Source organism: Eublepharis macularius, chromosome 12 (assembly GCF_028583425.1).
Source record: "Eublepharis macularius isolate TG4126 chromosome 12, MPM_Emac_v1.0, whole genome shotgun sequence".
Lineage (NCBI taxonomy): Eukaryota > Metazoa > Chordata > Lepidosauria > Squamata > Eublepharidae > Eublepharis > Eublepharis macularius.
In genome coordinates, this window is record NC_072801.1 from 13,077,864 (window position 1) to 13,099,402 (window position 21,539).

At 44.9% G+C, this 21,539-nt stretch overlaps 1 protein-coding gene across 2 annotated transcripts; it reads right to left on the reverse strand.

Annotated features, from left to right (window-relative positions):
• Positions 1-661: 661 nt before the first annotated feature.
• On the reverse strand, positions 662-21,319 carry LOC129338280 (cytochrome P450 3A9-like). 2 transcript variants are annotated; one of them, XM_054992363.1, is made up of 14 exons: positions 21,107-21,319; positions 16,264-16,357; positions 16,094-16,146; positions 15,182-15,281; positions 14,772-14,885; positions 12,456-12,544; positions 11,177-11,325; positions 9,957-10,084; positions 8,810-8,897; positions 7,743-7,903; positions 5,962-6,188; positions 4,812-4,974; positions 3,522-3,638; positions 662-1,626 (listed from the first exon to the last, which is right to left on the reverse strand). In XM_054992363.1, the coding sequence occupies exons 1-13, from the start codon at positions 21,175-21,177 to the stop codon at positions 3,552-3,554; spliced, it is 1,524 nt and encodes a 507-aa protein (XP_054848338.1). In that variant the 5' UTR covers positions 21,178-21,319; the 3' UTR covers positions 662-1,626; positions 3,522-3,551. The 2 variants fall into 2 exon arrangements, with proteins under 2 accessions (XP_054848338.1, XP_054848337.1); XM_054992362.1 differs by lacking the exon at positions 662-1,626 and having other exon boundaries at positions 3,352-3,638; positions 21,107-21,318.
• Positions 21,320-21,539: the final 220 nt, after the last annotated feature.

A 21,539-nucleotide genomic window follows, 5' to 3' on the forward strand; every position in this document is an offset into this window, starting at 1 on the left:
AAGCGCTGGTCACTCAGCCTCTATTCTTTACCGATGTCCTCTATCTCCTCTTTCTCTCTGTTTTTTTAGTTAGCTCTGTGCGTATGTTGCGTGTGTTTTCTGTTGTGTTTGCTCTTACTGCCCCTTTAATAAAACCATTCCTGTTGAACACCCACCTGGTTCTTTCAGAGAGTTCTCTAAGGGAATGAGCCTCATATACATTGGTGGAGAGCCTGCTAGTTACCCCCTCTCGCTGCTTCCCCTTGTATTCTAATTCCCCCAACTCAGAAGGAAACCCACCATTTGGGTAACACTGGGAGCACTCCTGCGTTTCACAGTGAGGTGGTTTGGGCTCAAAACAGGCCAAGCAGGACCATTTGTGGCCCAAATCAGCCTGCTGTGAAATGCAGGAGCACTCCTGGCTCCTGCATGATATCACTTCCTGGACATGACATCACTGCTCCACCCCGGGAACATGCCCATGAAGACATCCAAAAAGGTGAGTGCTACTGGAAGGGTAAGGGGATCTCGCCACCCTACACAAGACTAACCTTGAAATACCAAGAGTCCCACTCAGAATAAATCAGTTTCATGATCCCAATTTTCTGAAGTGTCAGCTTTCTGATCTCACTGAAGCATCTTACTGATTGAGAGTGTACATTTTTGTGCTACATTGCCAACAAAAGACATGAAGACAGGGTTTTCTGTTGTGATTATGAGTAATAGTTTATTCTTGTTTGACATTACAATGGCATAATGTATATTTGTTTGCCGAAGAAAAATAAAACAATGATGGTTTATAACCATTAAACATCATAGTTCATAAACTTTGTCTGACTCTTATTGTATTTGATAGTGGCAATCTGTTAGCCCTAAGTAATAGTACAAAAATTTACTGGGGCATACAAGGTTAAACCTGCATTTAACCAAAGGTTTTTAATCCACTAAACCACAGCCGATCTTGTCTCTAAAGAAAGTTTGGTTTTAATTGCCTCACAGTGGCTGGAGCTGTACCTGCCTCTGCTTGGGAAATTATTTAATTTTTTTTTGTTTCAAGCTTTCAAAGAATGAGCTGGGGATGTATGTATGCTAATACTTTCATTTCTAAAATTTCAGTTCACTGGGCACGCATGGGTTTAAAAAAATGCATTATCATTGCTTGAGTAACAATTGCTCATTCCAAGGAAAAAATAATACATCTTGTCTGGTGAAGGCCTTAAGAATCCTTCAGTGGCTTTTCTTCTTCTCTTTTGAAGCTATTAATTAAGCTGCCTAGTTATTTCTCCAGGATATGTATTGCTGTCTTTAATTAAGATCGTTTCCAATTTTGGTTCACTTGCAGGTGGCAGTTCAGGAGTGAATGCTCTCTGTTTAATGGCTCCTTCTTTCCTCTTTGGAGGTTCAATGTCACGCTTTGAGCAATTGTGCCTTACGTCTGGCATTTTCCTCATATAGTGGCATATGGGGTGGAAAACACCCAAAACGTTGGCTTCTCGGTCACAAAGATATTGCAGTGGCCACTAAATGTGATGGCTTTTTAAAAGGAGCAAGCAGATCGATGGAGGATAGGTCTATCAATGGCTAGTACTTTTGTTAGCTAAATCGAACCTCCATGTTCAGTGGCAGTGTGTATCTGAATACTAGATGCTAGGGAACAAACAAGAGGAGAAGGGTGTATTAACATGAACTTTTCAAAGGCATTAGGCTGGCCGCAGTAGGAAACAGACTGCCATACTTACAGTGAAATAGTAGAGTCCAATAGCACCTTTAAGACTAACCAACTTTATTGTAGCATAAGCTTTCAAAAACCACAACTCTCTTCGTCATATGCATTGTCAGCTTTCGAGAGCCACACCTCTCTTCATCAGATGCATCATCACCTTTCGAGAACCACAGCTCTCTTCGTCAGATGCATCGTCAGCTTTCGAGAACCACCGCTCTCTTCGTCAGATGCATCGTCAGAAAGCATCTGATGAAGAGAGCTGTGGTTCTTGAAAGCTTATGCTACAATGATGTTGGTTAGTCTTAAAGGTGCTACTGGACTCTTTACTATTTTGCAACTACAGGCTAACTCCTCTGAGACTGAGTAGACTTTCATCTGGTCCAGAACAGCAGTCCTTAGATTCTGGTGCTGAGAATGTGGTGAACCTCCACAGACAGGGAGTTCCACAACCAGTGAAAGTCAAACTGAGGGACAAAGCCATCCAGCAGTACTGAGTTATTTTAAACAACCAAGACAATTTTTCTTCCAGCATAAAGCTTTCATGGACTAGATCCCACTTCTTCCCAGCTGCTTTTGCCTGCAAAAGCTTTATGCTGGAAGAAAAATTGTTTTAAGTCTTTTAAGTGACTCAAAAATCCCTGTTTTCTTTGGCCATAACAGACCAATGCAGCTCCCTCTCTGGAATGATTCCCTATGGGACAAATCTCACCTGGAACATGATTTCACTGCTGTTCCAACTCATCTGCATGCTCGTCCCTTATTCATTTATAGGATTCCTCCCCAATGCTCTAACATTGGGGACTGGGGTGGAGGAAGAGACGTCATTTACAAAAGAAGAAAAGCTGGTAAACACAGAGCCATACTGGCGACTCTCACACATACACACTATTTAAACCAGGTCAGTACATAATGCCTGGCACATCAGGACAGGTCAAGGGATGTACAAATGTTGCTGGAAGCGTCATTTTGGTGGGCCCCCTCTTATTCTGAGTGACACATTGCACCAGAAAAGATGTATTCAGCTGTGCAAAATGTTTCACTGTCATCAGTTCCTCCCTGAAGTTTTGCTCGAGGCCTTCAGCCTCCCTCAAGGGAGTTGCCTGCAAGGGCACCAATCTGCACGTCCTTGGCATGCGTATTTGGTGCATGGGTAGTACGTTCAAGAAAGTGTTTTTAGCAACGGGATGCAGAAATGTTACTTAACATTCATATAGTGCTGAATACCGCATTCAGATTTCAGAGGCACGCCAGACTTTGTTCGTGATGGGCATGAACCTACTGTACTGTCTGGCTGACTCCTTCCCTCCCTCCAGGGTGCACTGAGATTGACAACAATTCCTCCTTACTGAAGCACTGTTCTCAGGATTCTCTGCTGGGAAGCCATGACAGTTAAACAGAAATTGAGCTGATGTATGTTTAGTATGCCCTCACCTGGATAGCCCAGGTGAGCCTGATCTCCTCAGATCTCAGAAGCTAAGCAGGGTCGGCCTTGGTTAGTAGTTGGAAGGGAGACCTCCAATGAAGATCAGGGCTGCTAAGCAGAGGCAGGCAATGGCTAACTCCTCTGTTAGTCTCTTGCCTTGAAAACCCCACTAGGGGTTTGCCATAACTCAGCTATGACTAGACAGCACTCTCCACCACCACACCTCCACGTTTAATGTAGATAAACTTTAATCAGATGAATCATGTTGACTTGGATAGTTATGAAAGCTATTAACATCCATCAGTCTGTTGACAGATCTTGCGTTCCAAACAAATTAAATTTCCCTTCCAAGAATCTGCCTTGAACACAGTGCAATGTCTCAAGAGTTTGCATCACCTGCAAAGATGTCCGAAACACAGCCAGGCTTCATTCTTCCTTTTCTCGTGGAACCAACTTCAGAACAATGGGTTTCTTTGGCATTAAGAATAACTGAGCGCTCAGCTCCAGGGGAATCTGCAGCAAGTGAAGAAAAGAAACAGCCGTGAAAGGTCCAGCAAGTAAATATGGATAAATCGGGAGGCTGGTTAACCTAACTAAACAACAAGCCTTCTGCATGAACCAGATTAGACGTCTGGTATGTTAACTCTTAGGTTGGCCATTTTCACACGTCTTTACATGGAGCAAAACTCACGGAACGAGGGCATCTTCACAGTGCAATTTCTGATGTCACCCCATCATAATTCCATTTTTGTGGTGGGATGATGTTGGAAATCATGCCATGATGACGCCCTCGTTTCATGAGTTTTGCACAATGCAAAGATATGTGAAAACAGACATTTTCTTGGTCTAAATAAAAGTAACCTGGGGGCCAAGCTACAAGTGACGAATTACAGTTGAATGGCAAGTGAACAGACTGACGTGTATTCCTCCCTGTTCACTTGCGCTCCACTTGCACTCCACTCAATCATCGGGCCAAGCTAGAAGTGACGAATGACACTTGAACGACAAGTGAACAGGCTCACATAGATTCCTCCCTGTTCACTTGCCCTCCACTTGCCCTCCACTCGATCACTACGTGATCGAGTGGAGAGCAAGTGGAGGGCAAGTGAACAGGGAGGAATACACGTGACGTGAGTGTTCACTTGCTGTTCAACTGTCATTCATCACTTCTAGCTTGGCCCATTACTTCTCCTGCCTCCTTAATGGCCTTCAGGAAAGGCATATACTGCTATCATTTGCATACCAACGTCGGCAGCAGGCTAGGGCAGTTTTTATAACCGGGATGGGGGGTGCTGCAACAAACAAAAAATTTTTTGAAGCTGCCTTATATGGAGTCAGACAGTTGGTGTATCAAGGTCATTGTCTACCCAGACTGGCAGTGTCTGTCCATGGTCTCGGGCATCACCGACAACCTGAGTCTTTAATTGGAGATGTTGGGGACTGAACGTGAGACCTTCTGCATTCAAGACCATTGAACCACAGTCCCCCTTACTTCCCATTTCCGTCTCCAACACTAAGGAACAAACAGACCGAAGGGGAAGCAAAGAGTCACACCACAGGGAAAGGATCCCAGTGACCAGAGTCTGATACAGTTAAAATATCTGATTGAGCAAAACTTCTCCCAAATTTACCTAAAGTTCTTGGAAGGCACAGCCTAACAGTTCCCACCATTTAGGGGACACTCACCGGGGTTTCTTTGCAGGTTCTGAAGGAGAAATGCTGCAAGAGAATTACGATTGCAACTTTCATAGTGACCATTGCAAATCTCATCCCAACGCAGTTCCGGGGACCAGCTCCGAAGGGCAGGTATGTGTAAGGGTCAATGTTTTCACTGTTCTCTTTGCTGAACCTGGTTGTGTTCAGAACAGAAAAGAGAAATGAAAGACTTGCTGACCGGAGTAGCAAAGGGTTAGGTGTCTGAGCAATAAACTAGATATTACAGTGTTAAACAACTCCTTTAACATTAAAAGGACATTATTTGCAGGAAGACTAAAATTTGGATCAGAACAATAAGACGAAGCCCTGACCTGGATGGCTCAGGCTAGCCCAGTCTTGTCAGATCTCAGAAACTAAGTGGCGTTGGCCCTGGTTAGTACGTCGATGGGGCCCACCAAGGAAGTCCAGGGTCGGTGCAGAGAAGCGGGCAAAGGCAACCCACTTCTGTTCACCTCTTGCCTTGAAAGCCCAATGGGGTCATCATAAGTTGGCTGCAGCTTGATAATATTTGATACCACCACTCTAATACTGGAGTGGGAGGGCTTAAACCCACTCCCCATGCTGCTATCCCAATAAATATTGGGGGCCCAAGCCAAAGAGATACAGAATGGGGACACCAGACGCAACCTGTGTACTCTATAATCTGTGAGTCTCTCTACACGAGACATCTGACACATGAAGAACACATGTTGGGAGATGCAATGGTAGCTGGGAAGGGTAGTTTAAAAAGACAGAGCCTGCAGCAGGGCAAAGGCTTTACACAGGAGCTGTGTGAAGGGACTGTGAAATGCCAGAAAAGAAACTTCAGCCCACTATAACCTCTCCAGGTCTAAGCCCGGCTCTGGAAGGCAGCTCCAGTCCATTTCCATTCCCAGCTGCCCTCTGGTTGTGATCTCACACAGTTTTAGACTGGAGAGGTGAAATTGACAGAGCCTTCTGGGAGGGGAAGATGAAATTAACAAACACTCTGAGGAGCGATCTCCGCAGGCGCTGTCTTTTTAAACTATGCTTCCCATCTAACATTGTATCTTCTTACACTTGATGAACACGCACTGAGGCGTCTCATGTAGAAAGATACTCTGTGAATCAGCAAATAAGGATTTGGGGACAGGGCTGTTACCTCTCAGGTCTGAACTCCTCTGGTTCTGCCCAGTATTCTGGGTCCCGATGCAGAATGTAAGGTGGAATCATCACCACCGTGTCTTTTGGAATAGTCACACCATTTATCTCAACGTCTCTCTTGCTGACCCTTTCGATCCGTCCTCCAAGGGGATACAGCCTCTGTGATTCATTAATCACCATGTCGAGATACTCCAATTTCATTATAGCATCATAAGTAAGAGGAGCCTTTTAAATTAAAAAAAGTAGAAGATTGGTCATGTTTAGAAGAGTCTAAAGCAGGTTTCCTTTCTCTAAAAAAAATAAAATAAATCATAGATGTTTACCCCACCGCCAACTGAAAAAACGACCAGTTCTTCTTGTCAGGATTGCTGGTCAACAATAGCTTTGTTAAGTAGTTTGTTGAGTGTTCCCTGGACCCAGGGAGGCTGGACTGGCCTCGACCACAGCCAGGGCATTTTCAGTCCCGGCTCCAACCTGGTGGAACTCTCTTGTCTGTAGATACTCAGGCCCACCGAGGTCTTTTATCCTTTCAGCGGGCCCACAAGAAAGAGATGTTCCACCGGGCATATGGCTGAGGCCTGCCAGGTATCCATCTGATAAGCCTCCCTACCGGTCTCCTGTTACCTCCCACCCCAACTCTCATGAGACGATCTGATCGGAACAGCTGGAACCCCCTCCTCCACACGGTTTTTGGCCGGGATGAATAGAATGAACTGCAACTTTTGGAGTGCTATGGTTTGATGTGGTTTTATTGGTTTTATTGCTGCGGATGTATTTATATTTATGCTTGCTGTTTTATCCTTGTTGTGACCTGCCCTGAGCCCACTTGTGGGGAGGGAGGGCTAAAAGTCGAATTCATAAAATAAAATAAAAATTCTTATCCAGTAAAACTAAACCTGGTAGCACAGGCCCTGAAAAGTCTTGCCTCACTGGGAAGTCAGGAGTGCATAGCATTCGTCTGCCATTTTTACCCAAGTACGTGAAAACTTCAGCCTGCCATCAAGGGGATAAAATAACCTCATCTTATCTGTGGACTTAGAAACCAGATAAGACTAAAAGTGTACTGTACATAGACTTCTAGCAAGCCATTAATTATTATTTTTTTGGAATTGTTAAAAGTTATTTAATATTTTCTCTTTATGCCTTCAGATGTATTTTTATAAGAACAGAAGGGTACTTTTAGTTTAAAAGGAATTGGAGATTCTATGAAGAGCCGTTGCAGGGGGTGCTACTCAGAGGGCTATTCCAGGAGCTAGATGAGGGCTAAAGTGAACAAATCTTCAAAAAGACAGAAGCGTTCAGGTCTTGCAATGAAATTGCCCCCCAAAAGTTATTGTGGCCATTTCCGCACGCCCTTAAAGGGACGGCCCACTCACAAAACACTGGCAACGTCTCCATTTGCAAAACGTTTGTGGGTCATTTGGCTTCCATTTTTGGCACCTTTTCTTTGACCGTGGGAAGTGCATTCCCAGAAAATGCACCAAAAAATGGAAGCCAAGTGGTCCACAAGCATTTTGCAAATGGAGACGTCTCGATTCCTGGAAAAAAGCAGCCAGCCTTCAGTGAGTGAGCCGTCCCTTTAAGAGTGTATAGAAACAGCCTGTATCTTACCAATTACCAGTTATTGTAACTCCTGTGCTCTTCAAAGCAGCTGCAGGATTGCAAGACTGCCTGTTGATTGTACGGGGCCTTTTTTGTTTTGGGGGATGAATGTTGTTAATTGGGGGAGCGATCTCAAGAGAGATACACCGGCTTCATTGTGCTAATGGAGGTGCTTACCTTGTTGGGTAGAATAGTATCGATTTCATCATGAAGCTTTTGTTGGACATCGGGGTGAGTGGCCAAGAGGTAGGCCGTGTAGCCAAGGGAATTGCTGGATGGCTCGTATCCAGCGAAAATAAAGATGATCGCTTGGGCCAGAATTTCAACATCAGTCAACCCTATGAACAAATGGAGATAGAAAAAGTGAAACCCAAATACTCCAGTGTGCTTTTGAGCTTGCACTGCATAATTGTATGCAAGGGTCTGATGTATGTGTTTGTCCTAGATAGAGCCATAGTAGAGCGTGGGAACCAGGCAGTCAAGATCTGTGTGACTCGACTAAGGACATGATGAGAAAAGGTTTCGAAGTTTCTTGAACTTCTTTTTCAGGTAGTACAATAACAACAAAAACATAGTATGTTGTTTGTCTCCCCCCCATAAAAGTTCACATGTCATTCTTTCTTTTCTTTTTAATCTTCCCTCAATCTCTAGAAAAGCACTTCCTGGTTAACACCAAGAGCAGCGGCGATCCATTTTCTGGGTATTGTTATTTTGTGCTTGCAGAACACGCCAAAGAAGACTTGATGTCTTGCCAAGGTTGCTTTGTGGATTCTGTTGGCACTGATCCAAGGTATGTTAAACATTTATTGCCAAGTCAAGAAAAATAACCTTTAGGCCATTCCAGCTATCTGAACTGAGTGCCGGAGCCAGGATTTGGCGTGCCTTTGGGCAATTGTCGCTTGAGGATTCCCTTAACCTGAGAGAAAGGAAAATGCCAGCGGAGAATTCTCTCCTTCTGTTTCTGACCTTCTGAGCAACTCTGACCAGAGCCTGAATGGTGGTCCTGCTGGGGCTGTAGGCCAGGTACCACGTCACTAGTCTCAATGCTGTGCCAAAAGTTCACTTATCATTTCCTGGATGTATCTTTCTACTTTGCACGTATTGTGAGATTTGGAACTGCCTGCCGTGGTTCCTTTCCCAAATGAGAACAGATCATTTTGATATCCAGCAGGGAATGCATGGGCCCACCTCTGCTCATGGGCCCCCAAATCACAAAGTAGTAGGGGTGATTTGTGTGGCGTTACCTTTGAATGAATGATCCACCCCATTGCTCTGTTGTTTGCCATTGGTGCCTTGAGAGTCTATCATCAGCTGCAGGAAATCCACTCGGTCCTAGAAATGAACAGATCAATGGGGAGATGAACAGGGGAAAAGAGGATAGGTCTATCAACAGCCAGTTTGGTGCAGTGGTTAAGAGCGGCAGGGCTCTAATCTGGAGAGCCAGGTTTGATTTCCCCACTCCACCACTTGAAGCCAGCTGGGTGACCTTGGTCAGTCACAGCTCTCTCAGAACTCTCTCAGCCCCACCCACCTCACAGGGTGATTGTCGTGAGGATAACACACTTTGTAAACCACCCTGAGTGGGCCTTAAGTTGTCCTGAAGGGTGGTATATAAATAGAATGTTGTTGTTGTTGTTGTTATTAACCATGATAGCTAAATGGAGCTTCTTCGTTCAGAGGCAGTATACTTCTCTGAATACTAAATGCTGAGGGGAAGCAACATGGAAAGTGTACCCAAAACTTGCCGTTTGAAGTAGAGCCCTGGACAACATAAACGTTGGTCTTCTCTAACAAGTGTGCTGTTTTGTTCTTTGAGTCTAATTAGAACTAAAATGGGGGAGGGTTTGCGGCCTGGTGACTTTTCAACAGGGCCCAAGAAGAGAAGTGAAAACATTCAGCCATTGTGTGCCTGTCAGCTGCAGTATCTTTTTGCCACCTGGTTTTATGTTGTTGTAGCTCTCAGAGAGGTCTTGTTTTGTTTAGGAGCAGTGACTGTGCCCTCGCTGCGAATTCAGTTCCATTAGTGGCTCTCAGTGCCACTGTAGCATTGTCAGAGCTGATGGGCCACGTGTTGACATCGCTGCTCCTAAGCAGAAAAAGACCTCCTTGGGAAAATCGTGTTAAATCAGCTGCCAGTTGGGACAAGGAGCAGCTAAGTATCTCTTGGCACTGATCCAAGGTGTGTTAAGCCTTTATTGCCAAGTCAAGAAAAACAACCTTTTGGCCATTCCAGGCATGTGAACTGAGTGCTGGGGCCAGGAGTTGGAGTATCATGGAAAATGTTTGCAGGTTGCTCTTGATGAGCGTTTCAGACCTCTGCAAAAACAGCCCCCCCCCCTTTTTGCGCTGAAAGTCTTTGCTTCCAGAATCAGGCAGTGCCCCAATTCTTACCCCTTTGCCTTCCTTCTTCCGTTTTTCCTTTATTTTTCCAACTGATCTCATGAAGAAATCCAAAGCGTCACTGGGGAAGACGTTCACATTCATTTTCTCAAGGATAGGAATGAGGAATGGGCACACAACTGCCAAGGGAGAGAAACTCATGGTGAGAAGGAAGCTACTTCCCTGGAGCAAAAAACCTAATGTTTGCCTCCTGTAACTGTGGGAAGACCATTCAGGGCTTGCAAGCTTAACGATCATCTTGCTAGCGTAACCCACCCACACATTAAGAATCTGAAAATAACAAGAATGCACAAAATACACAAGAATGCACATTTGCCATTGTTTTGTGCACATGCCAGGAGCCAGAAGATGGGATATATCAGCGGGAAGGTGGCTAAGCCCCCGGGGGCCTGAGAGCACCTCAAAGACTAACATTATGGCATAAATGTTTGTAAGCCAGGGCCTCTTTTCTCAGATGCATGAAGTGTTACCCTCTAAGAGCAGAGAGAGAGATACCCAAGAACAAACAAAAGATGGCTGGGGGGAGAGGCTGAGGGTTGTTATGAAAGAGGCCAAAGCACTCAACATTCCAAGAGAGATTTGTGTTCCACTACTTTGCAGAGCCCAGTTGAAAGTACCGTGGTCCAGCCAAAAGAGCAAACTGGACTACATCCCTGCCAGCTGGCAAAGTACAACTAACGATGGCAGGTACTTCAAGATGCAGGACGTTCCACCAGTCTAAGATCCAGAGGAGTTAGCCGTGTTAGTCTACAGTAGCAAAATAGCAAAGAGTCCAGTAGCACCTTTAAGACTAACCAACTTTATTGTAGCATAAGCTTTCGAGAACCACAGCTCTCTTCGTCAGATGCAACTTTATTGTAGCATAAGCTTTTGAGAACCACAGCTCTCTTCGTCAGATGCAACTTTATTGTAGCATAAGCTTTTGAGCTTATGCTACAATAAAGTTGGTTAGTCTTAAAGGTGCTGCTGGACTCTTTGCTATTTTCCTCCAGTCTAAAGAGCCCTCCTTCAACTTAAGAAGCTCTTCCATGCTTTGCTGAATGACTAGGATGCAGGCTAATAGGGCTAAAACCGTCAAGAGAGACACTTATTTTCTGCAATGAACCAGCCACTCCTGGGTCCAACTGAGCCCAAATGTGATGGCATCCAAAGCTGCATCTTACAAGGATGTCGACCTTTGCAGGGCTTCTGGCAATCTGAAAAGAACTTACACATCAAAAGAAAGAGTGGGTCGAAAGAGCTAAACTTGGTCATTTTCTTGACCTCCTTGACGAAAGGGTCATTGGGGTTGTTCATGGAGTCAATGTTCACGCCAAAAGAGGTGCTAGTGACGACGTCCATGCTGTAAGCACCAAAGATGCTGGGGTGGGAGAAGAAGAGACAGAGCATCCAAGCAGGTTTTTATGTGTGTTCATGAAAACATTGACTGTCATCCCAGTTTGTTTTTGTACCCCTCACTTAAACAGTGACCGGATTGCTGACACTAGAAGTACAACCGTACCTCAAAGAAATGTGACTCGCTTGTGGGGGAATGGGAGGGGGTGTGCAATCATGACAGAGCAGCACCTGTCTCCTTGCTAAACTGTCCATAAATTGTAATTGATACTGGAGGCGCATCAGCAATGTGTGCTCCCTCTGGAGTTAAGATGGGTAGCAAGTGTGGACAGGGCCTTCTTTGTGGTGACACCCTTAGGGGAGGGAATTCTATCATCATGGGCCATTTCCGCACGGCTTACCTTGTTCCAGAAAAGAGCGAAATCTCACGAGAAGACGCTGTTATCGCACGAAATTGTGCGAGAAGACGCTGTTATTGCATGAGAAGACGTGATAAAAGTGTCTTCTCGCACGAATTTGTGCGAGATTTCGCTGTTTTCCGGAACAAGGTAAGCCGTGTGGAAAAGGCCATGGTTAAATGTTAGGTACCCAAAGGGAAAATTTTGGTATTTATCAAGGCATTCTGTCAATTTGTGAGATTGTTTATTGAGTTCTCTCCTTTCCTTCCTTAGAATGAAATAATCAACTCCCTACAAATCCTACTCTTTGGGATTGGGGGACCCCCTCCCCAGAATTAGCATAGGGGAATAAAATTAGGGTCTAAACTGGGGAATAGGTGACACTCGCTCCTCCACTTACACTTGTGTTAATGTAATTCAAGGTGTTGGGCTGCGCTGAGACGTCACAATAAAATGTGTTTGTGTAACAAACACGGACCATTTTCACACTGCTTACCGGCCACGGAACATCACGCCAAGCTGCCGGAACGACAGCGTCTTCCTGGCGCAATTTCACGCGAGAACTGCGATGTTCCGTGGCAGTGTGAAAACAGCCATGATCTAGTCTATCAGATAAAAATAACCCCACCCCAGTTTGCATGTCAGCAAAAAGTCTGACAGCCACCACTCCAGACAGGCAATCTGTATTGCCCATAGTAGGTGGATTAAAAAGTTACTTCGGACAGGATTGGCATCTTTTTCCGGTCAAACTACTTACTCCTTCATCTCTATAGGCTCGTCCCTGTCCACTTTCTTCTGCACGTTCTGCACCAGAATTTCCCCGTATTGTTTTATAATGGGAAACATCTGAAAGACACGACCAGCAAGTACCTCTTACGCCATGTACAGTTTTCTCCTTAGTCACCAATGAGTTCTGAGAAGCCCTGTGGTGCAATTGCTTTTTTAAAAAACTTTCTCTGCTGAATTATTTTTCTTCTTCCTGAGAAAGGTAGAGGTGTGAAACTGGCTGGTGTGCTAATGTGGTCTGTAACATATTCTTTATACATCTATCTATTAATACATCTTTATTGCACTGTCTCACCAGGAAGGTGAGAGCAGAAAATTTCTTTCTTTCTTTTCTTAATTTATAACCCACCTTTCCCCCAGCGGAGACCCAAAGTGGCCTATGTTGTTCTGTCTTCTAAATAAGGTTCCCTGACATTTTTTATTCTCACAACAGTCCTGTGAAGTAGTTTAAGGTGAGAGAGAGTGAGCTAAGTTTACTCAAGGAGTTTCATGGTAGAATGGAAATTTAAATCCCAGCGTCCCCAATAGTAATCTTCCCTGACCTGGATAGCCCAGGTGAGCCTGAGCTCTTCAGATCTCAGAAGCTAAGCAGGGTCAGCCTTGGTTAGTAATTGGATGGGAGGCTTCCAACGAAGGCCCGGGGTTGCAGAAGCAGGCAATGGCAAACCACCTCTTTTAGTCTCTTGCCATGAAAACCCTGCCAGGGGCTCCATAAGTCATCTATGACTTGAGGGCACTCTCCACCACCTCCAGTACTAGTTTAGCACACTAATGCACAATACTGGCTCTCAATATTATTTAGCATTTATACAGTACTTTCCTGAATATTCAAAGCACCGAACTGACGTTATCTCCATAATTCTTACAAACAGCCCTGAGATGCTAGGAACATTAATCCCCAAAGTGCAATCTTAAGCATTTATACTCTTCTTAAGCCCCACTGATTTCAATAGACTCAGAAGAGAGATCAAGGTGGGTAGCTGTGTTAGTCTGTCTGTAGCAGCGGAAAAGAGCAAGAGTCCAGTAGCACCTACAAAACTAACAACATTTGGGGTAGGGTATGAGCTTTAGTGAGCTGTGAATGAAAGCTCATACCCTACCACAAATGTTGTAGTCTTATAGGTGCTACTGGACTCTTGCTCTTTTCCAGTCTTGGAAGAGAGCAGCTCTGTATAGTATGGCATTGTTGGTCAGTTTCCCCCTAGCAAATCGATGGCTTAGATGAGATTTGAAGTCTGGATTTCATCAAATGTATTTTACGCTATGCTGTAACTGCTCTTGCTAGTCATAAAGTAGGGACAGGGTAGGCTATATAAAATGTATCTGAGCTGGGTAAGTGATATTTGTTTATATTTTGCAGATACCACGGACGGCTAAAAGTAAAATAAGTGGGTTCTAGATCCCATCAAGCCTAGAAGCTAAAATGACAAAATTGAGACTACCATACTTTGGTCACATCCTGAAAAGACAAGACGCACTGGAAAAATCAATAATGCTAGGAAAAGTGGAAGGCCACACATGTGATAGCTGCCAGTGCAAGTGCTGAGTAAATCATGATTTTACAGTGCAATCCTGAGCAGAGTGACTCCAGTCTAAGGCCATTGAAATCAATGCTCTTAGACTAGAGTAACACTGTTTAGCTGTAGTTCAACAGAAACCTTTCAAAAACAAAATCCAACAGGAAGCTGCTGAATTGGAATTCATATGTAAATTTGACTCTGTCAAGCTGGGACTGAATAGGGACTATGAATGGTTATCTCATTATCACCGGTAACTGATTTCCTTTACAGAGGCGGGGTCAGGGGGAGTCCAGTGGCACCTGGCGTGGGCTTTCGGGGATCGCAGTTCTCTTTGTCAGATGCATCTGGCGGGGAGAGCTGTGGTTCTTGAAGGCTTGTGCTGCAGTGGAATTGGTTGGTCTTGGAGGTGCTGCTGGACTCTTTTTGATTTTGCTACTACAGACTAACACGGCTAAGTCCTCTGAACCTTTACAGAAGCAAACTGATCTCCACATCAGAAGGAGCTGTTTGCATCTGCATATCAGAAGGAGCTGTTTGCATCTACCCTGCCCCGCCCCCTCTCCTCCTCTATATCTGACCAGTTTCTCTTTCTGCCCTCCATGCATCTGACAAAGAGAACTGTGATTCTCGAAAGCTTACGCTACAATAAAATTGGTTAGTCTTAAAGGTGCTACTGGACTCTTTTTGATTTTGCTACTACAGACTAACACGGCTAACTCCTCTGGATCTGTTTAGGATCGCCCCCTATCCCTTCGATGCATTTTTACCTCCTTCAGCTTCCCGCTGGTGAAGGTCGGTGACAGCACGGTGCGAATCCTCTTCCACTGTTCATCCTGTGCTATTGAAACTGCGCTCTCCAATATCCCTGCTAAGCCAAGTTTCTAGAGGTGAAAGAGGAAAGCATGTAAGAGTACAGACGCTGTGCATCCTTCCCTAGATAAGTGACACTGTCAAGATTTGAACTTGTGACCGATCCCAGACCTGATACTTCAGAGGTCTCCAGCTGGAACGTGGGAAACCAGTGAGCCCTGGGTAAGTTGGTGATTGCATGACGAGTTGAACTTTGGAGTTTCGACCGAGAGCTTGGCTCCCAGTCATTTTTGGCATTTATGCAGGGGCATGCCCAAATATCCCCCTTCCCACCATACCAATGAAGTGTTAAAACTTGGATGCCTACCCGGCGGTTGGTAAAGGTGGTATAGAACTCTTTCACTAGTATGGCTTTGATGATGATGGGATCCAATACAGCTAATATAGGTTGCCGGCCATCATAAATTCTGCAGTAAGAATAAGAAAGTAAGGTTGGGTTCTTCTGATGAAAATGTATATTACAATATGCTGAGAGTGTCTGTAATGGTAAATGGTGGAGATGGTGCCTCTCGTGTCGGTTGCAGTTGCCCTAATGTCACAGAGAGGTAGGGTATGCAGAAGGGTCACTGTCCGCTGATTGGTTAAACTTCTCTGATGTCATAGTGAGGCAGCACTGGTAGAAGAGTGCAAGGAAGTAGCAGGAGGGAAAGGCAGAGATCATGGAAATGGCTGGAAAACTGGGAATAGGCCAGAAGAATGAAGAGAAGGAAAACTGAGAGAGTGAACAGAGAAAAAAGGTCTACAGAAGAAGATAGACACTCGCATGCTGTTTTTGAAATAGCCGGCAGAATATGGCTACAGGCCTTTAGTATGCTTGTCTATCTATCTAGTATGTTTTAAACCAGCTCTTTCTCCAAGGAGCTCAGAACAGTACACATGGTTCTCTCTTCCCCATTTTACCATCACAGCAGTCCTGTGAGGGAGGGCAGGCTGTGAAGGTGAGCAATTGGCCCAAGGTCAAGCTCTGTTGCAGTGTGGAGATTTGAACCCAAGTCTTCTAGGTTCTGCTCCAACATTCTAAACACTAAACCATCATTGGCCTTCAGGGGTTAAAAATAACAATAGTCATTTCAGGTGGAAAGAATGACAGATTACTGCATAGCTTTAGAGACCTATCTAAAAGGTCCAATTGCAGATAAAGCATTATTTGAGAGCACTTCCTCCTTGGGCTATTGGGCCATTCTCAGAAATACAATCTGGTATTAAAAAGCTTACTTACCCCCAGATTTTCCCATATTTCTTGTAACAACTGCTATCAAACTTCACAAAACCCTGGGGAAGACATTGAGGGAGAGAGAAATCTCACTGCTGGAACTCACCCTGTAAACCAGCACTCTGTTTCCAATGGGGGAAGCTTGCAGGCAGGGTATGAATTTCTCAAATACTCACGTGGCGGTAATTTAAGACGGTCCCAAAGAAAGGTAGCGGCATGGGGCCTGGAATTCCTAACCTCTTGAACATACGGAACGGCCATATTCCATATCTATTTTTTAATAAAAAAGATTTAAAGGTGAGATATAACCATCATGGATAGAATATTTATTTACTTAAATACACGCTGCTTTTCTCCACAATAATTAATTTATTTATTTACTTCCATTATCCCCCTCCGCCGCTGCATTTCTCCTTAATGGGTAACCAAAGTGGCTTATATCATTTTTCCCTCCTCCATTTTATCCAGTTTGGTGTATTGGTTAAGAGCGCGGGACTCTAATCTGGAGAGCCGGGTTGGATTCTCCACTCCTCCGCTTGAAGCCAGCTGGGTGACCTAGGGTCAGTCACAGCTCTCTCAGGGCTCTCTCAGCCCCACCCACCTCAGTGGGTGATTATTGTGAGGAAAATAATAACACAATTTGTAAACTGCTCGGAGTGGGTGTTATGTTGCCCTGAAGGGTGGTATATAAATTGAATGTTGTTGTTGTTATCCTCACAACCACCCTGTGAGGTAGGCTAAGTTGAGAGAGAGAGAGCGACTAGCCCAGGGTCACCCAGCAAGCTCCCGTGACAGTGTGGGGATCTCAACCTGTGTCTCCCAGATGCTTCTCCAGCACTCTAACCACTGCCTCTCAGGAGAATACAACACTTTGACTTTGGAGCTCAGCGGGAAGTCAGTGCTGTTTGCCTGAGGAAAAGATGAACACTTTTGTCACTGCCAGATATACAATGGAAAACCTGGTTTCTGGCTCCTAGTGCCAACAGAGGTGCTGGCTGGAACTGGAAGGTGGAGCTGCAGGGTGGGTCTCCAAGAGCCACCATGTGCCCTCCAGTACAGACTGTCTCTGAGCATCCGCCTTCACACCACTCCCCTCACATCCCCTTAATGTTTGGATACTCTGGCTGTGGAACAGGCCCTGGCCAGAGTACCCAAACATTAAGGCACGGCCATGTGGAAGCCGTTGATCCGCTGTGGGGACCTGGTGAGCAGTCAGCAGCCTGAGAGGAGATTGGTTGTTATCATCATCTGGGTTCATGCTACTGCCAGCCAGGCCCAAGCCAGGCTCCCATTTGTGGTGACAAAAGACCTTGAACCTGCCCTCCCCAGACCCAGTCCAAACATCCCATGAAAACAAAAGTTACGACTTTCTATTAGCATGAATACTTGGTTATAGGGTAAGCAGTGTTATAGCAGTGGGATACAGTCTGTGGCTGACAAAGAGCCACATTCACATCTACTGTCAACCAAAAGAGCCACACTGTAGGCCCTGTTAACCCACACGAACACCAGACCTACACAAGCATTTTTCCATCTTTAATTTCCAGAGTTCTGAGCAAGTCTGTTAATGACAGGACGTTTTGAAGGTCTCATGTTCATAAGGTCGCCAGAGGTCAGAGATGACTTGATGGCACATAACACACACACAATTTCCAGAGTGACTCTGAGCATGTAGGCTGGCCTGCGCATGCGCGGTTCCCATTTGGGACTGCACAGAAGACACGGCAATGAATTATAAGTTGTTTGAACTAGTTTGTGGCCAGTCAAGTCATAAATGATTGCATTAGTACTGTATTTTTTTTTCTTTTCATATGCTGAAAATAGCTGGGAAGAATAGGGGTGTGCCTGTGTTTGCCCGAGCGTGTATGCACTCATGCATTGATCTCTCCTCCCACATAGCAAACACCAGAATGATATAGGAACCATCAGCTGCTTTGTAGAAGGCTAAACACTGCTGAATGGTTCAAGGCCAGGGCCAGCTCGGTGTGTTTTGTTATCTCAAACACCTTCCTCTCCTGCTGTCCCTGTCAGTTCCAAGGCAAGCCGCAAACAACCGCTTGCAGTTTCAAGTGGTACGGTCCTTTCTCCTGTCTTGAGTACTGAACCACCCCGTTATCTGCACGTGTAGACAAAACTGTCCAAGGCCAACTGCAGGTTCCTCATTTCAAATATTGTTTCTTCTTTCCTTTTCACTGTTCTGTTTCCTTGTTTTTACTGTTCTAAACCTCTTCATTACACGTTTTTCCTTCAGGGCAGCCTTTGGATTGTCACCATGCCAGGACAGGCACGCTGTCATCAGCAAGAAACATACTCCGCTTTCTCTCCTTCCTTTCCTCTCATTTTCAGCTTTCTAAATAATGTGTGCACCTGCTGATGTGGCCTCCATAACATTGGTTAAATCTTCAGCACTTACAGAGTCATAACTGACCCCCCCCCCAAAAAAAATACTGGAAAAGTGTCAAACTACACCCCTCAACATTTGCCGTGTTTAAGTCCATATATTCTCCTGCATTTCCCCTTCCAGTGTAGGTATTTGTGTGTACATTGAATGAAATTCTGTTATTAGAAAGGCAATGGGGTCTGTTGGACCCCCTGTTGAATTGAATAGGAAGAAATGATACACTACATTCTCAAGTTATTGGTGATTTAACTAACCTCCCTCGTGGTGAAGGGGCTTGTTTAACCATGTGTTACTTTAGGCGGATGCGGCAGATCAGGTAAGGGAATTGATCATTTTTGATGCATCATATTCATATACTGCTTTCCCACACAACTGTTCTTAAATGTTAAAGCAATTTCAAAATTAGACGTGGAAAGAAAAGGCCCTCCATTGGTCAAGGCACGATGGATGGTTGATTGGTTACAGTCTCTGATCCCAATAGGGTTGCCAGCTCCAAGTTGAGAAATTCCTGGAGATCTGGGGAGTGAAACCTGGAGAAACCTGGAGAAAGTGGGGTTTGGGGAGGGAAAGGACCTTGGCATGGCATAATTCCATAGAGTCCACCCCCCAAAGTAGCCATTTTCTCCAGGTGAACTGATCTTTGTGGCACGGAGACCAGTTGTAATTCCAGGAGATCTCCAGCCACTACCTGGAGGCTGGCAACCCTAGATCCCAATTATATTTTCATGAATGGCAGCCAGAATCTGTGCCCAGTGAGGGGCAGTTCCTTGGATGGCCTTGCTGAGCTGTCAATGATTCAGTACTGCTTTTTAAAATTATTACTAATTGTATTAGGATTGCTGCTGGTACATCTAAATAAGGTGCCTTATTCTTCTGAGCGAGTGTGCCAATGTGGCTCTGGCCAAAGAGACACTCTTCAACAGGGCTTTTTTTCAGCGGGAACATGGTGGAACGGAGTTCCGGCACCTCTTGAAAATGGTCACATGGCCGGTGGCCCCACCCCCTGATCTCCAGACAGAGGGGAGTTTAGATTGCCCTCTGTGCCGCTCCAGCAGCACGGAGGGCACTCTAAACTCCCCTCTGTCTGGAGATCAGGGGGTGGGGCCACCGGCCATGTGACCATTTTCACCTAGGGCAATTTAAACTTTTTAAAACTCCCCCCTTGTTCCAGCTGACCCAAAGTGACATCATTGTGCGGTCCTGAGTTCCACCACTGAGTTCCACCACCTCTTTTCCCAGAAAAAAGCCCTGCTCTTCAACATTGTTCAACTGTGACATGCTCAATATGGCAAGAGATAGTTGGATAAAACCTTATATCCAGGACTCTAGCTGTGTAGGGGACAATTTGAGGTTTTTTTAGCAGGGGTGGATTTTAATATTACATTGGCAGTTGCCAATTTCCTTTCTCAGTTACGTATTAATCCATTTTCTCTTATTTTAATCCTAGTGTGACGCTGTTCAGAGCTGAATCGGCTGTATGAGCAGTATCATTAAAGTATGAAAGTACTAATTGTATCACCAGAAAGCTTTTGAGATGAAATAAGTAAGGAACAGTTGTCTATAGTACTCCCAAGGAATTCTGACTATTTTTAATATCTCTAGGTATCATTCTGGTAGAGTTCTATCCTATACTATAAACAATCACCCTTTGCAGACTTTTTAACATTTGCAGTCGCTGACCCATCCTCAGTCACATCTGACTGAACTGGGGGATGTTAAATAATCCCAATATCACACTGATAAAAAGTGGATTTTTACAAGTTTAGGGAAAGTTAACAATGCTCTTGCCTGGGAGTGAGCCCCACTGAATAAAGTAGGGCTTGCTTTTGAGAAGATCCACTTAAGATTGCTCACAAACTCTTGACTAATAAAAGGGCACCCAGTTTTTCCTCTCACGCCACAGTAGCATTTGTGCAGGTAGGTGGTATTCAACAGGTGCAGCATGTGCTGGCATGGAAATGGATACCTGGAAGGTGGGAGAGACTACAGGTGGCAAGTGGAGTACCATGACCATTTTTTAAAAGTGGAAATCTTAATTCTGGTTCACTAAGTATAAAGGTCAATGTTAAATTCCAGCAAAGTTTTTAAACACTTAATCTAATTTAATGGTCCATTGTGGCAGAAATTAGTCGGTTGGCTTGTCTGGTAGTCAGAAGCTTGTGTTTTTCATATATCATGATGGCCTTGTTATCGCCATGCACCTGCACAATCTGTTCCTATCCTGTTTGAAAACACACCTGGGTGCAGGTCAAAATGCCCTTTCCTTATACTCAAGATACCTTTGGGGTCTCTCAGTCTAGGGATACCTTGTGGTTGAGAAGTTTCTACAGTCTTTAGAGAACCAGCAGAATTACAATCTATTTTCCCCCTTTCACATATCAGAAAACAGCATGGCCATTTTCACACTGCTTACCGGCCACGGAACATCGCGCCGAGCTCCCAGAACGATAGTGTCTTCCTGGTGCGATTTCGCGCAAGAACTCCCATTCTTGTGCGAAATCGTGCCAGGAAGACGCTGTTGTTCCAGGAACTCGGCACAATGTTCCGTGGCCGGTAAGCAGTGTGAAAACGGCCCATTACAGCAAAAAAAAAAACCCAAACAGCAAAATAATACATACAGCATTAGAAGGCCCAGGAGAACGACAAGAAGTAACCATGTCTCGGTGGAAAATCCTGGGAGAAGATCCATCTTGACTCCTGGTTAGCTGATCTTTCTTTGACTTACTTGCACCTTTCTGTGCTTTTCGATCAAGGTTTGGAGCTAAAGGTAACAGTTTCGCAATGTCTTATGATGATGCACTCTGCTCTTGTTAGACGAAACCAGGTTGAGTTTAGGCTTTTTATGAGAGAGGGGTGGAGTCAGATAGTTACGTAACTCAACCCAGCTTAGAAAGGTTGGGTTCTTTAATTTTGCCTACTCATGGAAAGTAACCTCTCGAGCTCTGTAACGGCTAGAGAATGTACAAGCACGTGTTTGTTTCCCATAACAAACACATACCCACTTGCACGCTGCTGTGCAACACAGCGCTCGGGGTGGTGGTGGTTACTATT

Bases quoted from the DNA above. Each gene is read 5' to 3' on its own strand.
- LOC129338280 (XM_054992363.1), bottom strand. From the start codon at position 21,177: ATGGATCTTCTCCCAGGATTTTCCACCGAGACATGGTTACTTCTTGTC. The intron at 10,085-11,176 runs GTAAGTTCTTTT...CTCCCTTGGCAG, and splicing joins CCCACTCTTTCTTTTGATGT to TTGTGTGCCCATTCCTCATT. The intron at 7,904-8,809 runs GTAACGCCACAC...ATTTGTTCATAG, and splicing joins GGTGGATCATTCATTCAAAG to GGTTGACTGATGTTGAAATT.